Genomic DNA, 16483 nt, shown 5'->3' on the forward strand with positions numbered 1-16483 from the left:
GAGAGGGGAGGGGGAAGTCCGTAAGATCTGTGTGTTTTGTCCAAAGAAATCAAGTCAGGTATGAATAGTGGTCATGGTACTTTCAGAAGACATGCCCTAGGTGAATGGAAGTTGCATGGATTTTAAATTGGTATAAGGAGCTGGGAAGGAAGTCTGTTCATGCAGACCTGGAAGGCCTTCGGGGATTCACCTATCAAATAAGTTAGATAACTGGTATTATTATATCCCTGAGCACCTTTTATTTGTCAGTTTCTTTTAAATATCTCATTTCAATCTTTCATAAATCCTCAGGAATAGCATAATGTCAGTTTCATTTTATAGCAACAGAAGCTTAGGTGCATCGAGGCATTTGTTCAAAGATTCCAGGAGACTGATGACAGAGCAGGGGTGTCCATCCACATCATCTCATGCAAAAATCTGACATTTAGTATGCATACAAGATCTTTAAAGAAGGCAGAGTTCAGAATTTCAGGATGTCAAAAAGTATCATGGAAGATGCGTGTAATCCATTCCAAGGAGGCCTAGGTTTTTAAATTGTCACTAAGCAGCCCTAAACCAGTATATACTTGAATTTTTGATCATTGATGTAGGAGTTTTCATGTGTTAGAAATGGTAACAGGTGGTTTTAAGAAAACTGAAATCGAGGCCAACCAAATGAAAGTGAGTTTTACTCTTAAGAGGGAGTCTGTCTTTTGTTCAAAAGGTCAGGGCCTTTCCTATTCATCTTTAATATAAGTCAAGGTATTTATGTGACTGTTTCAGTATATAAATTGTACATTGTTATTTTAACACTAGAATGTGTTAAGGGGAACGCTAAATTTAGGAGCCTGATTGCTGGTTAAGGCATGCCAAAAGATCTGGGGTGAGAATCCACAATCCCCCAGACTTGCTTACCCCGTAGTCCCCTGGCCCTGAGTAACGGGGCCCTTCTGTTTCTGGGGGAATGATAAATACATGCATTGAGTCCCTCTTCTGCGTTGAATCTTTGTATAGCTCTGTATAGGCATCTCCTTAGTAAAATAGCTAATGACTGTGCTTTTTAAAACTCCTAGCTGTCTGCCCAGTTGTTACAACACCCTCTGGCTCAGTGGGCAGCTTGTGCTCCAGACAGTCCCAGGTTTTCTGTGGGTACCTTGGTGAGTACACTCATCTGCTTTATATACCTCATTTGACGTAGTGGTAGCCGGTCCATCTTTAGTGTTTGTCTCCTGGGTGGGGGGGGACTTGTCAGAGGCGAAAGAGAATTCTGAAGTGCAGCCTCGTAGCTGGACAGTCACACAGGTGCCCCCAATCTTGTAGTCAGAGCATCTATCAGAAAAACTCATGAATGCTTTGAAGTGATATGATGACTTGATTCTAATACGGGAAAGGATGGATTGTGGGTCTATGAGATGTGTGATCTAGGGCTTCCCAAGTGACTTGATAGATTGATCTCTTGACTCCCTGGGAGGATACTCTGTGGGGCGGGGGTGGGGGGAGCGGGGATTGTATGGTCAGAATGTCAAGGGTTCCTTTTTTTTGGTCTCTTATTTGAACCTGTGTTCTTATTTCTGACACACAGCAATGGCTCAATGAATGTTTCTGGTACTGAACTGAAAGGGAAGAAGGAGATCTTTCTCTCCTTTGAAGTTCTACAGGGAGGACAGTGGGAAATGTACGCTGATCATTGTGGCCTTCATACAGTCATTAATGGGTTGTTTGTGGCCTTCATATGGGTTGCATGAGAGAATGGGGTGATCACGGTCAAGGCTTCAGTTGGCTGAACCTGAGAGCTTGCCACTGTGCCCTGACCCTCAGGACAAGTGCAGGCCCCTCAGAGCCTAACCCTGTGTGATAGGCTGGGGTGGGGTGGGGGGGTCACCAAAGCTGGAGGGCTCACCCCTTTCTGATTTGGAACATTAATAAATCAGCCAGCTTTTATTGAGTACCATCTTTTATCATCTGCTGAGCCATGAGACCACAGCAAAGAACAGGTCTTAGGTGATTGTGACACTGAAACACTCTGGCCCAGGTGGTACCCTGATCCATGCTCAGGAAGGGAGGAAATGGACTTACTGTCCTGACATTAGTTCCCTCTACACTTTTGAGGCCCTGAGGAAGCATGAATTATATGGATTCTAAATTCAAGTGGAGATCCCAAATAAGGACAGGAGAAATGTTTTTATTTCCCCGATAGATGTCTGCACTCCCTGGGTTATCCTGCTGTGCACTTTACCACTCCTAATTGTGAAAGTGTTAGTCACTCAGCCATGCCCGATTTTTTGCGACCCCATGAACTGCAGCCCATCAAGCTCCTCTGTCCATGGGATTTCCCAGGCAAGAATACTGGAGTGGGTTGCCATTTCCTTCTCCAGAGGATCTTCCCGACCCAGGGGTCAAACCTGGATCTCCTGCACTGCAGGCAGATTCTTTACCAACTGAGCTACTAACCTTGCTCCTTAGGAATCAAGGAATCAAGAAATGAAATAGTCTATTTACAGTGACCTAAGCTGGGCTTTCCTCAAAAACAAAACTGATTCCATTGAGAATATATGTTTATTTGAGTACAGAAAGCCTCAGAATGGCTACAAGCTGCCATGTGAATAAAAAGAGTGAATGGCTTCATCCATGCTTTTTAAGTTCCTGTTTGTAAGGCAGATTGTATTTGGTTTTCCATCTCTAAATTTGTATTTTATTGTACTGTCTAAACCAAGGAGTTAATTGTCTGATTTTTGTTTGTTTGTTTGTTTCGCCAGCTTGTTGGAAAAGACAAGGGAAAGGGATAAGAGAAGGAAAACATGTGTTGAATTCCAGTCCCCCCCACCCCTCCCCCATGTCCCGGGTACTGAAGGCCTCTGGTCCTTATTCTTCCCATGTTGGTTGGTTGGCGAGGGTGGGATGAAATCCCCATTTTTCAGGGAACTCTGGCTTGGAGAGGTGAATACCTTGTCCTCAGTCATCAAACTAGCAAAGGGAGTAGAAGCAAATCCCAAAGTCAGGTCTGGTCCGCGTACCCTCCACCACACCACAGAGACCCCAAACTTCTTTTTTTTTTTTTTGCTTTTCTTGTATTTCCCCTGGGAATCCCATCCCATTAGTTTTTATAATTCTCTTACCTATCACTTTGGATTAATTTCCTTTTCATCTTTTCCTCATAGTAAACAAGTGGAGAGGTCTACCCTTCCACTTGGCCTCGGACACGCCTTCTCCCTTGGGGTTATTTTCGGTCATTTAATGGCTGCAAGCTTCCCCCTTTCTTTGATGGAAAAACATTGGAAGCCCACCCTGCCTCTCCTGAGTCTGGGAAAATCAGGAGTGTCTCAGAGGGTGAGGCTGGGGAAAGAGATCCCTGTTCAGTGGGAGGCCCTCTTGCCCCACCCAGCTTCCCGCCTGGGAGTCAAGCCTGCAGACCCTTCCAGACCTTCCATGCAAGACTGCTGAGCAGTGGGGCTCTGCAATTTTTTTTTTTTTTTTTTGGTCTCTGTTCTTAGAAACAGTAATTGAGTAAAAATGTAAGTGAGCCGATGCCAGGGGGCAGGCGTCCAGGGTCAGGGTGAATTTCTCCATGCTGACTGTGATTCTGAACACTCGTTAAGTGGAGGCTGGCTGGTGCCAAGCGGCTTGAGGGTCATCCCTGTCACCTTGTGTGAACCGCCTCTCCATTCCAAGGAGATGTTGGGAGTGGCCGCAGGGAGTCGGGGGGTGGGGGGACCCGTGGCGCCTCTGGCTTTCCTGCCTCCCTCTCTAACCTGGGTGTAGTTATCACCACGTAACCTGAACCCATGCTTGGACTGGCAGCGCTGATGCCTCCTCAGTTTTACATCAAGTCCCCTGGAGGAAGACATCGTCCTTGCTCCTCGTAGCCTGTGTGGCCGCTACATCATTTCCACTCCACCCCCTCCCGCCCTTTAAGTTCACTCTCCTCCAAAATGTAGGTTGAGGTGAGCTTAGCCTGCCTGAAGGTTTTTCTTCTAAGATAGACGAGTCCAGGAGATAAGCAGTCCAGATGGTCTCTCCAGGAAGGAATGGGTTAAGAGTCATGAAGGCAAATCCAGCTTTGTTTGTTCTTTAAGTATTTACTGAGCGTGATGCCTTTCATTAGCTTGGTTCAGATTTAAAGATGAGCTCCTCAGAGTGTGGCCTGCATTTTTTGGTACGTTCTGAAGGGTCATCAAAAGCCGATTCCCGGGCCTGTCTTGAGTCAGAGTCCCTGGGGCGGGTGGAACCCAAGGAGTCTGTACCTTTAAAAGGCAGCGCAGGTGCACCGGTCCCCATTAACCTGATGCAGTGGAGGCTCTTATTCTGCCAGTGTGTTTACTCCAAGTCCTTCAGCCTGAAGGATTCAGATCTAGCAGGGCCTCTGTTTGATCAGCTGGTCCCACAAGTGTGAGACCCCGAATCCATAGCGTGACCACATTTTCACCCTGTGCTCTCCATGTCCCTCAGTGCATACAATGATCGAGTTAGGTCCGTAGTTAATCACGCTGATCACACATCACCCCTGCTTACCATTCACCACAGAGGGGCTGTGAATGTGCAGGCAGATGACCGAGTGGCGGGGGGTGGATGCCTCGTTGGGAGGTTACGCACACTGGATTGGACAGCGCAGTTTCAAAACAAATGTATAATGTGCAAGTGATGTACAATTTATAATGCCATAGCCGATGTATAATGTTTAGTTCACTGAGGTGGTGTTTGGTCAAAGCACCGCTGACCTCTTCATGGCCTGAAATCTGTTCTGAGACATTCCACGGGGTAAGGATCTCGCCAACAATGGAATGTAAACTCTACTCACTCAGCCCAACTCAGTTCCAAGTAACTGAAGTTTTCTCTTTCCAAATAGCTTTTTTTTTTTTTTCAACCAGAGGTATTCGAGCAGGTGAAAATCTGACCCAGATATTAAACAGAAAAAGTTAATAATAAAAGTTAATAATAAATGACTTTGGTATTTTCTCCTGTGATTTTGATGTTGTTTTAGAACCATCCAGTATTTTGAATCCAACCACACAATATGGCTATTCTATAACTACTGTAGTGTTTTTGATGATCAAGATAGAGAAATAGCCAGTTCTTCTACATGCTTTGTATCACTGAACCAAAAAAAAGCATTTTTTTTTTAAATAAACATGCCCAGGAATTGTCTTTGTGCCCCAAGTGATTTCTCTGTTATTTTTACCAGTTTGAGAGCTAAGTTCTTTGCTATGTGGTGAAGAGTAAATATAACAGTGAACTAACACCAGAGGAAGAGGCACTAACTACAGTGGTCACTTTATAACTGCCCTAGGATTATACTGGTCAGGCTTTTAATAACCACTGGAAAACAGGAAGTTTGAAGTCTTAATACCATAATAACTCTCATCACTTTGCAGATTTAAACAATGGGAATAAGCATTTTTCTATTGAAGCAGGAAAAGAATGACTAGTCGTATTCATTCTACTTCCCAGCAAGCCTTCCATTAAAAAGGTCTCTACGTGCACTACAAATATAGATCTAGTTGTAAGACAGATGTCTAATGCATGCAAAGATCATAGGAAGACGAAGGTAAACACGAGACATTCTTACAACAGTCGTTCACTGCACAGTGTTCATTGTTGCAATGCACTAGGCATCCATCTAGGCACTAGTGATGCCATCAGTGAATAAAACAGAAAACTTTGCCCTTGGGGTGCTTCACGTTTTGCAGAAAGAGGATAGACAATTAATTAAAAAGATGAGAATGGTAGAATGTGATCAATGTGATAGGACAGAAAATCAGAGCAAGGTTGGGGAGTGGGGAGGTGAGTTGCAATTTGATCAGACGTATCCTAGGAGATGAGATTAGAGAGATAATGACACATGGGTCAGGTGGGGACTTGGAGGCCATTGCCAAGTCTGTGGTTTTTCCTCTGAATCAAATGGGGAGAAGGGTGGTTTTAGCCCAGGGGTTCTGCAGCAAAATTGAGGACAGTGACCAAGGCAGGAGCCAGAAGCCCAGTGAGCTGGTCTTGGCAATGCACTGGGAAGGCACTCAGCACAAGGAAGTTCCAACAACTAGGAACTTCAACAAGACCTTCCTTGTGCTGAGTTCTTTCTTTAACAGATAATTTGATAGGCAGGTCACAAGTGGGTTCTGTATATAGAAAATATTTTTTTTTGTTGTTTGTTTTAAATGGACACTCCTGAATTACTGGCAACCCACCCCCTTGCTTTCTGGAAAGAAGCTACCTTTGCACCTTCTGTGTATGCAAATAACCTCTTGGGTCTCCCATCTTGTGCTGACAAGTGTGGAATGGCAGCTGCTGGAGGCTGCACTTACTGGACCGCTTAGTCATGGCCACCCTTGATTCGTGACCAGGAACACAGGACACTACACTCATAGGTGACCACGGTTGGCCCCCGAGGATGACAAGCTGTCTCTTCCTGTAGGAAGTGGAAAGTCAGACTTGGAAGGCTCTTTGGATCTGTCCAGCTGTGCCTTGTACATTTGCCTAAACTTTGAAATGAGGTCATAAGCCAGGGAATGTGTAACACTATGTCTCTTATCAGTCAAAAAGCATTTCTGTTGGACCAGAGTTTGTGTTCCAATTTTTAAGTTTTGAGCAGCAAGACTTTACACTGGGATGTCGGTTCGATTCCTTCATCCATCTCTATAAGACATGTCAATCGAGTCTACTGCATTCAGGTGCTGTGTGAGCTCTGCCGGTGGATGGAGTAATAGAACACAGATCCTGACTTCAAGAGCCTTTGACTTAGTGAGGAGCTCAGGCCGACCAAACCAGCCCAACCAAACTGAGAAGCTAACACCATGTGGTTGATTATAAGTAAGGGTCTGAGAGGTCAGAAGAATTGATGAACTTGCTCTAGACAGGTCAAGGAAGCCTTCTCAGGGGGAGCTGGTATTTGCTGCTTCAACAGATGGCCTTTGGGAGGATAGTTTGGCAGTCAATCAGTAGCACTAGGAAGTCTTCAGCTTTCAGTAAGGGGAAGATTTGCCCTTTCATGTTTTCTCCCTCTTTGAGCTCGCATGATTACTGTCTTGATGAATCATGAAACAGCAGAAGCACTTACTGTAGTCTTTGAAAAATTGAACGTGTACCTACAGGAGACCCACTATGAAATAGTGAGGCTGGAGAACAGGGCAAGATCGTTATATGAGGTATCTGTTATTCAGAAGACATAATGGACCCATGGTATACAAAATCCATTAGACAACTCAAAGTCATTAGAGATTCTTTCCCCTTCTTCTTAAGGGCACATCACAAAGGTTGATCCCTCACTTATAGTCTATGGATTCTATGACATCTTTTGTTGTGGGACCCGGGCATGCTGACCTCCTGGCTGGACCACAGGAGATGTATAGTTATCCACTACGTTCCCGTGACCAAACATGACTTCAGTAGGGCAAGAAGGGGCACAAGAAAAGGATCTGTTTGGCGGTGGGTCTAGAAGAGAAGAGTTTGACCAAATGGTATAGTCTACCGTAGTGTAAGTGGTGGAGTTGGGGAAAAGAGAAGGATTTCACCCATGTTAAAAACTTTCTATGTTGTTGGTATGGCATGGTTGGATCCACACTTTTGCTTTGTCCATGGAATTATGAGGAGCTTTATAATGGATATTTGCTGAATACTTAGTCAGTTGGCTTTATAAGACAGACATCAATTTCCTTCTGCTCCACTTTTATTTTATTATTATTTTTAAAGTCTTTGTTGAATTTGTTACAGTATTGCTTCTGCTTTATGTTTTGGTTTTTTGACTATGGGGCATGTGGGATTTTAACTCCCTGACCATGGATGGAACCCATATCCCTGCACTGGATGGCAAAGTCTTAACCACTGGACCTCCAGGGAAGTCCCCTTCATTTTTATATACAACTTATTCTTCCAACCAAAACAAGTTTGTTTGGTGTCAGAGGCACAGTTGGTAGTACTAGGTTTAGGAAGCAAGTCCTGATATGTTATGTGAAATTTATGTGTGTCAGGGAAACTCAGGCTTACCTCCAAAACATGTACTCACATCTCTTCGCCTTAGGGTCTCAGGTTGCCAGTATGTTCCTGACATGCCCAGCAGTATCTGGTAAATGTTCTTCACAATCCAGGTTAAGTTTCTATGAGACTGTAAGTCTGAAGATGCCTAGCTGTAGCTGGAGGTACCATGACTCTCCTATTTCTTATCTCTTTTGTATGAGTTCCATGCCAATTGAATGAGTTAAACATTGAGTACCATGTGGCTGCCTCAAATTCTACCTAACCTGAGCCTTAGTCTCCTGACAGTGACTGATGAGGTCAATGGGTTAGTTTCAGGCTCCCTCCTGCTGTGTCCAGTGAGAACACTGCAGAATGACCCCACCTGGCATGGGGCATCTCCTGTGCCCCTCTCAACCCAAGGGCAGCCATCCATCTGCTCTGAATGCCCCTGAGCACGCTGGGTAACTCCCTGCTTGCAAGTTCCCCATCATCTCGGCAGCCTATTCTTAGTAGCAGCAGATGCTGAGCATCTCCATCCTGCTTTTGGGGTCAGCAGTGGGAAAGAGCAGAAAAAAATGAAAGCATTGTTTTGCACATGGCTGGACATCTGTATTTCTGAATTGCCCTGTTGTGTGGATGATGCAACTGCTGGAGCTGTTTTGCTGAATGTGAACTTTGTCCACCAACTGGACTCTAAATTGGTTTTGGATCCTTGTGAAATCTAAACGGTCAGACCATATTTTTCTAATCTTCAGTTGGACTGTATCTTTGCTCTGAAGTGGAGCTGATTCGTTTCTGTTCACATCCACCGCAGGGGTTGCTTCTCTGTTTTTCTGCTCTGCGTTGCTTGTTTTCTCAAGGCTGCTACTTACCTCGTCCATTGTGTGTATTCAGGAGAGCAGGAGGGCAGCTCCCTGTGGTACTGTGGCCACTGTGGCTTCAGGGATGGTTTACTCAAGTGTTATTGTTAGAGAGAGAGCTGACTGGTTTTCAGAAACTGAACAGGGGAAGCGTCAGGACCAGCTCACCCACAGGTATGCTGGTACTATGACAAAAACTTGGACTTGGACTTCAGATAGCAGAGCACTCAGATCCTTTACTGGAAGCGCTGACCCTCAGGGCTGTGGTCTCTACTTGGGTACTCTGCTACTGAGATTCTCAACTTCACTGTGTATAATATAAGAATCATAAACTCAGACTGGGGTCCACCTCCAGAAATTCTGATTTGATTGGTCTGGGCTGGGAGCTGGCATCTTTAGTTTTACAAAGCTTCCCAGGGCATTCTGATGTGCAGCCAGATTTGAGAATCTCTGTTTTGGGAGTTTATGTAACATTTGCTACTGTGATTTTTGTCTAGCTATCCATGTCCTGTTATGAGTTTCAGCATGAATTTCTGCATGAAAAAAAAAGGCAAAGATCTAGGTGGGGTGTTAATAAATGAAGAGTCTGGATCCTGGCTTTAGTAATAAGAAAATGAATAATAATGATATTGATCACTGTTAGTTATTGCATACTTACGTTGGGCACTGTGCTAATCTTTATACTAGCCCTATAGGATAAACAGGGCATCCCTGGTAGCTCATCTTATAAAGAATCCGCCTATAATGCAGGAGACCCCAGTTCAATTCCTGGTCAAAAAGTTCCCCTGGAGAAGAGATAGGTTACCCACTCCAGTATTCTTGGGCTTCCCTGGTGGCTCAGATGGTAAAAAATCTCCCTGCAATGCAGAAGACCTGGGTTCGATCCATGACTTGGGAAGATCCCTTAGAGGAGGGCATGGCAAGCCACTCCAGTATTCTTGCCTGGAGAATCCCCTGGACAGAGGAGCCTGGTGGGCTACAGTCCATGGAATCACACAGAGTTGGACACAACTGAGTGACTTAGCAAAGCACAGCACATCATAGGATAAACACTACTGTTATTTTCAGTTTTACAGATGAGGAAACTGAGGCTTGCAGACATCATATAATTTCCCCACAGTCACACAGGTAACAAGTGGCAGAGCCAGAACTTGAACTTGGTCTTTCTGGTTCCAAAGTTCATCCAACCCAATCACTCCCCTAAGACGATGAACTTAAATATGAACAAGAATATTTGGGGTAAAGGGATGAGATGTCAAGAAAGGAGAATTCACTGAGTGAAAATAATATATAACTATATTTAAGGGAGATCATTCTTTTCTGAAAAATGAAGGAAAAAAAGATATCTTTGGATGACTTTCTTATTTTCTTTTGAAGCCAGTATTTGTCTCCCCCAAACCTATGGAAATTCAGAGTGAGCAGCAGAACCCAATGACTTGCATGATGGTGTTGGAATTAGGCAGTGGCTTCTGAGTTTAGCTCATCTTTACCTCCTGTCTGAGGAACATCTTTACCTACCCCCATTTGAGGAACGACCATGGTTGCTTCTTATCCAAACTTGTTCACTGTATGGAACATCCTGAAGTGATTCTCTTGTCCACACTGGGTAATTACTGGAGTGTGCAAGGGAAAATCCTGGAGTTTTTCATTTTTTCTCCCTATATAAGAACAACTGTTTTTTTTTTTTTTTTTTTTCAGGCTAGTAAATCTGAGTTCTTAAACTACTCCATTAATCCTTTAATGCCTATTAAAAGTTCAGAATGGTACCAGACCAAGGCCCTGGAAATTCAGTCTCCAGCTCTTGGCCACCCTATATATATCCATACATGTGAAAGAATGTTGCAGATTGAGGCATCCAGTAAATATTTGTCAAGTGAGGGAGTGAATGAACTTTGCAAATATGGACCATAATAGATATAGCATATTGCTAAGGATTTCTTGGGGAATGAGTGAAGTCTTAGTCCACTGGTCTGCTCCCAGGTTTTCCATGGGGCCACTTGATCAATTAGCCAACTCCTAATTCCTTCCTGGGGTAACTTTTTGTACACTAAGCACAGCAATATTAATAGGGTTAAAACAATCTTATTATCTCTGACCTCTGTTTGTGTCTCTCAGCCTGGATGAAAGGACACTGCTTTTTTCTTCAGTCTCAGTAGTATTTTTCATGTTATAAGTTGGGTAAAATTCAGAGTCCCCTGGAACATGGAGAGAGAAAGAGGCAAGTTACTTGCCAGCCCATAGGAAAGCCAAGCCCAACGCTGATGCATTCTTCTCGTGGATGGTCCCACGGGAACACCTGGATTAGCCCCCGCTCCCGCTGTGGGTTCAAAGTGCTGTCCCTGGAGTTATAGAGGGGCAGTTGGGTCCTCAGCCAGACGGCACAAGTATTTTTAGGGCTGTTCGCCTCTCAATCTAATTTCTGCTTGAAACTTTAACACATGCAGACTGCACAGAAATGACTTTTAAACTACTCTCTGGGTAGTGTAGGAGGGCTTGGATTAGTACCACAGCCTTTGAGCAATTTTTTTTTTTTTTTTTATTGCTAACTATCCAACAGGCTGAACAGAGGAAATTCAAGTCTAACCCTGGAGGGACCCCTGTTTAGTCATCTGTCTAGACAGACGAGTTCATATAATGGGCCTCTCTGTTTCTTTTGCTTTGTTATAACAGACGGTGGTCCCTTCCTTTCAACTCTATGAGGATGTCAACCTTTGGTTTTTGATCCCAGCCTACTGTTGATAAGCCAAGAAAGTGACTCACACATGAGCCAAGGATGACTCTCGTGTGTGACACAGTCTGTGATATAATAGAAAGAAAACATAGACTTTGCATAAAGGAGAATCCTGGGTAAAAATCCTGACTGTGAAATATTAGGCGAGTCACTTACCCTCTCTGAACCTCATTTTTATCTTCTCTAAAATGAAAATTAATTTTTAAAAATACTCTTCTAAATGCTACTTAAAAAGAGAGAGAGATTAGCACATAAAAATGCCTTGCATGTGGTAGGGAGTGAATATATTTTTTATTCATTCATTTATTCATTAAGGTGATCAGTAAAGACTTAACTTTTCCTGTTTTTTGGTATTCTGAGACCTCTAAGAAAACCAGAAATTCCAGCCCATATTTTTAATATCAAGTCATATGTTGAGAAAAGCAAGTGATAGATATTTTTTAAGCCTAGGAAAAAGTTGAAAATAGTTCCAATTTCTGTTAGACAAAAATAATATTGGAGATATCATTTAAATATTGGTAGAGGTAAATAAGGCAGAATGATATTTTCAGTTTTATCAGAAGGGCTCAAAATTCTCAGAACCTGCCTAAAAGAACTCGCTTTGTTAGTAACTATTTCTGCAACTAAGTGGTACATCTCTCTCCCTTGTTATTTCACTTTATTTTTAAGCATTTTGCAGGTTTCCATTATATATGCACAATATTATACATGATATACATGCACACTTATATACATGTTAACCTTTGAGATATGTTCCAGTTCACTTTTGTTTGCCAAATTAGGCTACTATGAAATGAGGAAAATATTAGAAATATCATAAACATAAAAATATTAGATATTTTGAAATATCAAATATTAGAAATATTATCAGGAGCCACATAGGCTCCTGATCATACTTTTGTTTTCAGTTTAAACAACATTTTTTTGTGTGTGTGTTATTTTACTTTAATCTCTTCCAGGACTGTCCCTAAAAGCAGTAATGTGGAAAATACCATTTGATTCAATTTAATTCAGTAAATATTCACTGAGCATGTACTGCCTCCAGGGCTTGCTGCCTGACTCACACGGGTGGATAAAAATGGGCAGAGTCGGGGTGGACTCCCCCAGAGGAGGCAGCACAGATAGGCCAGGGGAAGGCACTGCGATCACACGACACAGGTCTAAGTGGAGACACCAGATTCCTTTTGATGGAACAATGGTTGGGTGCGCTCCTTCTTTAAGCTTCAGTTTCTTAGCTCACACCAAAATGAAGTAATCATGGTGGGTACATGACAGAGGGGATGCGCCTCAGAACATGTGATATTGCTTTTGTCAGTGTTCTTCTTATTCTTTTTATTGTTATTTTTCTATTATGGCTGCCCCCAAGTAGCTTATAACGTATTGGTGAAAACAAGTTGATATACCCACCACCCTACACAAAGCAGCAGAACCATTCAAAAGTTGCTGAATGATATTTACAAGCCAAGGCCAATGGTAACACAAAGACAGAATGATTGAGTAATGAAAACAACTTTAAAAAAAAATTTGATCCGTATCGTATGCAGATTGCTATGTGTACCTGAGCGGTGAATAGCCACAACCTCCATATGGAAAGGAAAATAGGAAAATCAGTGTCTCCTTCAGCTGTTAAAGGACAGAAGCAAATGATGGCTGTGTTGATAGCAAAGCTTTTCCCATCTCAGAGTACAGTTCTTGACGTTTCCATACATTGAAATTCCATTAGAACCCACTGCTTTACGTGGCTTTGGATATGGTTTGTCTGAGTCATGTCTCTTTCAATACAACTGCAATCAATAAAAAAACCAGTAAAATGTGGTTAACCACAAGGACATCCCTCCCCAGCAGCCCCACCCCCAGTCAGCACTGTGATTCATTCAGTTTACTGCTCCTCCCCGGTCGTAGACTCTGTATCGAGAGACAGGCTTCTTCGAATACAAAGAACAGAAAGTCCCCGTCTTGTGCTGGTTTGCCCGCTCCTGTGTTGTCTCGCACGCCCCACTCCTGACTCCTGGGAAGCCCCGTCCTGTCCTGGCCTGGGGTGTCTGTGGCCTCAGCATCACAGGGACACAGGATAGATGTCTTTGGAGGATGTGGCCTGAGGTCCCAGCAAACCTTACCGAGTAAACAATCTTGCCCTCTCTCTACCAGTACAACTGGCTTCCTGTTGCATCCTTTGTCATGGGAATCTTGAGGTCCCCACTAGACCTCAGCTTCGTTTTCATTCCTTATGTGTCTTGTACTGCTTTTTCCTTCTTGTTCTTACACAGTAGGGAACTCAAGCAGCGGGAGGGGTTGTGAATGCACTGGGAGACCAGAGGGGAGGAGAGGAAGGGAAGGTGGGAGACAGGTGTGCAAAGGACCGAGGCAGCCTTCACTTGCTCGCTGCCTGGACTTGGCCATTCCTTATGGGGCAGCACCTTCCCAGGCCAGTGAAGCCAGAAGGGTGTCTGCCAGCAGCCTTAAGCTGTTATCCTGGAAATCCCAGACCTTCCATTACCCACAGGGGCTGTCAGGCTTCACGATTACCTTTAACTGTCAGAGCAGACTGAGAGAAGAGTATGCTCTATTTCCTTTATTCTTAGGACAGTGGTGTACCTTTCTTAGTTCCCACCTTGATAGTTTTTCTCAAGGTTGCCATTTGGGAGGAGTTTTTCTTTAAAAATGCTGAGGTTGGCTATTCGGAAAGTAAGATGAAGCCAATGGAAAACGGTGTCCTTTTTCTGTGCTCTTAACTGAGGGAAGTTCAGTCCTGATCAAATCAGTGAAGCCCAAGGTTTAAGTCACTGGCTGTGTTAGAATCCAATTTTACCACTTTTCTCTACTTGCTGCTAGTTAATGGAGAGAAAGGTGGACCTAAAGATGCCTAATTACACTTAACTTCTTTTATTTATGGGGGGAACCAGTCACCCTTTGCTAAGAATCTGTATCTAGTTTCTTTTATTCACACTTAGTATTTGGTCCAAAATAAACAATAACAACAAAAAGAACAATATTTATAATAATAACATTTATTACTTATACCCATGTAGTGCTTCTACCCTAGGGACCTTCCTAAGCACTTGAGAGATACTGACTCATTTGATCCTGGCAATACTAGGTAGATATTATTATTTTCTCCATTTCACATGGGAGGAAACCAAAGCACAGAGATAGATGAAATCACTCCCCAGATCCGTAGCTAATAAAGGGAAGAAACAGGACCACCCCCCCCTCTCATATCTGCCATTATCATCATACTCTCATTAATTGACCCTTGAGCTGATCATGTGACACAGAAGTGGCAACGCTGTGTCATCATTAAGGGCACAAACTCTGAAATGAAAACTGCTCCAGAAAACTATCTGTTTGGGGAAAGGCAGTGAGATCTGAAAGCAGACTCCACCTGGCTTAAAATATAGAAATCATTTATATATGAGAAACCTATGTGGTGAATATCCACCCACGCAGTGCTCCTTTGGGATGAAACTGAAAAGAGCAGTCAACATGCCAAGTTCTCTCCAGATGACTTTTTAAAACTCACCCCTCTGATTAGCAAACAGTACAGATGTTGATAGAGTTGGAGGATTTTTAATATCTTTATTTGAATTACACAAAGCAGCCAAATGTAGTTGGCCCTGGGCTGCAGCCTATATGTGTCTGGATGCCAAGAAGCAACTGTGCTCCGCTGGGATGCCGAGCATTCCAGACCTGTTACCTTGTAAGTGTAATATTTACCAGATTTTTGCTTCATCTGGAGATGAAGAGCAGAGCTGCCCAGAGTGGGGGCGGGCCTGGCTGCTGGGAAGGGAGCTCCGTGTGCAGAGGCATCCCCGAATGAGCAGGGAGCTGGGGAGGTGAGCGCAGATCTGCCAGAAACAAGCCTTTTTCCTGGCAACCAGGAATCTAGGAAAAAATAACAGACCTTACGTGGTTGGGGTGCCCAGCAAACTCATAGGACAGAGTGCTTTTGCTTTCACAATCCTATTTTACCCTCACATCTCTAGGTGATAGATGCTGTCTTGTCCCTATTTTGTAGATAGGATTAATGCAGTTCAGGGCTTCCCTGATAGCTCAGTTGGTAAAGAATCTGCCTGCAATGCAGGAGACCCCAGTTCAATTCCTGGGTTGGGAAGATCTGCTGGAGAAGGGATAGGCTACCCATTCCAGTATTCTTGGGCTTCCCTGGTGGCTCAGCTGGTAAAGAATCTGCCGGCAATGTGGGACACCTGTGGGTTCGATCCTTGGGTTGGGAAAATCCCTTGGAGAAGGGAAAGGCTACTCACTCCAGTATTCTGGCTTGAAGAATTCCGTGGACTGTATAGTCCACGGGGTCACACAGAGTTGGACATGACTGAGCGACTTTTACTTTCAACGCAGTTTAGAGACATAAGTGGATTGCCCAAGCTCACATATTTAGTTCTCTTCCAAAGTCTGTCTTTATTTTGACTTTAGTAAAACTGATTTGGAGAAAGGAGGTGAAGGTGGCCAAGTGGGGCTGACTCATTCCCTGTAGCCTCTTTTGAGTCTCACTTCCTCTGACCTTCCCAGCCTCCCTGCCAGGTAGGTGTTCCTCGCTTTCTACAGGTGAGGAAACTGAGACCTCGAAAGGTGAAGACAGGTGCCCAAAGCCAGATTTTTTAAGTGACAAAGCCAAAGCAGAATTGGGGTCTGCTGAGTTCCAGACCTTAAATCTTGTGTTATAGCACTGTGTCTTCCTTCATCAGCTGGCAGTGCCAAGCTTACAAACAAAACCCCATCCTAAAACTCTGGACAAGCACAGCTCTCTGTGATGTTCCTCAGTTCTGAGAAGGGGCTGGAGGCCATTTCAGACAGCCTGTACTGAACCCTGTGTGTTAATAAACAGAGCTAGTAAATGAGACAATGTGATTAAGAGTGTGTGTGTGTGTGCACACACGTGTGTGTGTATGTGTGTGGTGCGCACGTGTGTCCCTGTACAAACAGTGAGGCACTCATAGGCTGGAGGAGAGGA

At 43.8% G+C, this 16483-nt stretch overlaps 1 protein-coding gene across 5 annotated transcripts in view; it reads left to right on the plus strand.

Moving 5' to 3' along the window:
• TGFB2 (transforming growth factor beta 2) overlaps positions 1-16483 on the plus strand; it is a 94594-nt gene that overhangs the window by 16109 nt on the left and 62002 nt on the right. For 4 of the 5 annotated variants that reach the window (XM_027564456.1, XM_027564459.1, XM_027564460.1 and 1 more), the window contains exon 2: positions 1053-1136. The exons of the other annotated variant lie outside the window; for it this stretch is intronic. In XM_027564456.1, the coding sequence (XP_027420257.1) occupies positions 1053-1136 (84 nt within the window). The remainder of the gene's footprint in view (positions 1-1052; positions 1137-16483) is intronic. 5 annotated transcript variants of the gene reach the window in all.

Source organism: Bos indicus x Bos taurus, chromosome 16 (assembly GCF_003369695.1).
Source record: "Bos indicus x Bos taurus breed Angus x Brahman F1 hybrid chromosome 16, Bos_hybrid_MaternalHap_v2.0, whole genome shotgun sequence".
Classification (NCBI taxonomy): Eukaryota; Metazoa; Chordata; class Mammalia; order Artiodactyla; family Bovidae; genus Bos; species Bos indicus x Bos taurus.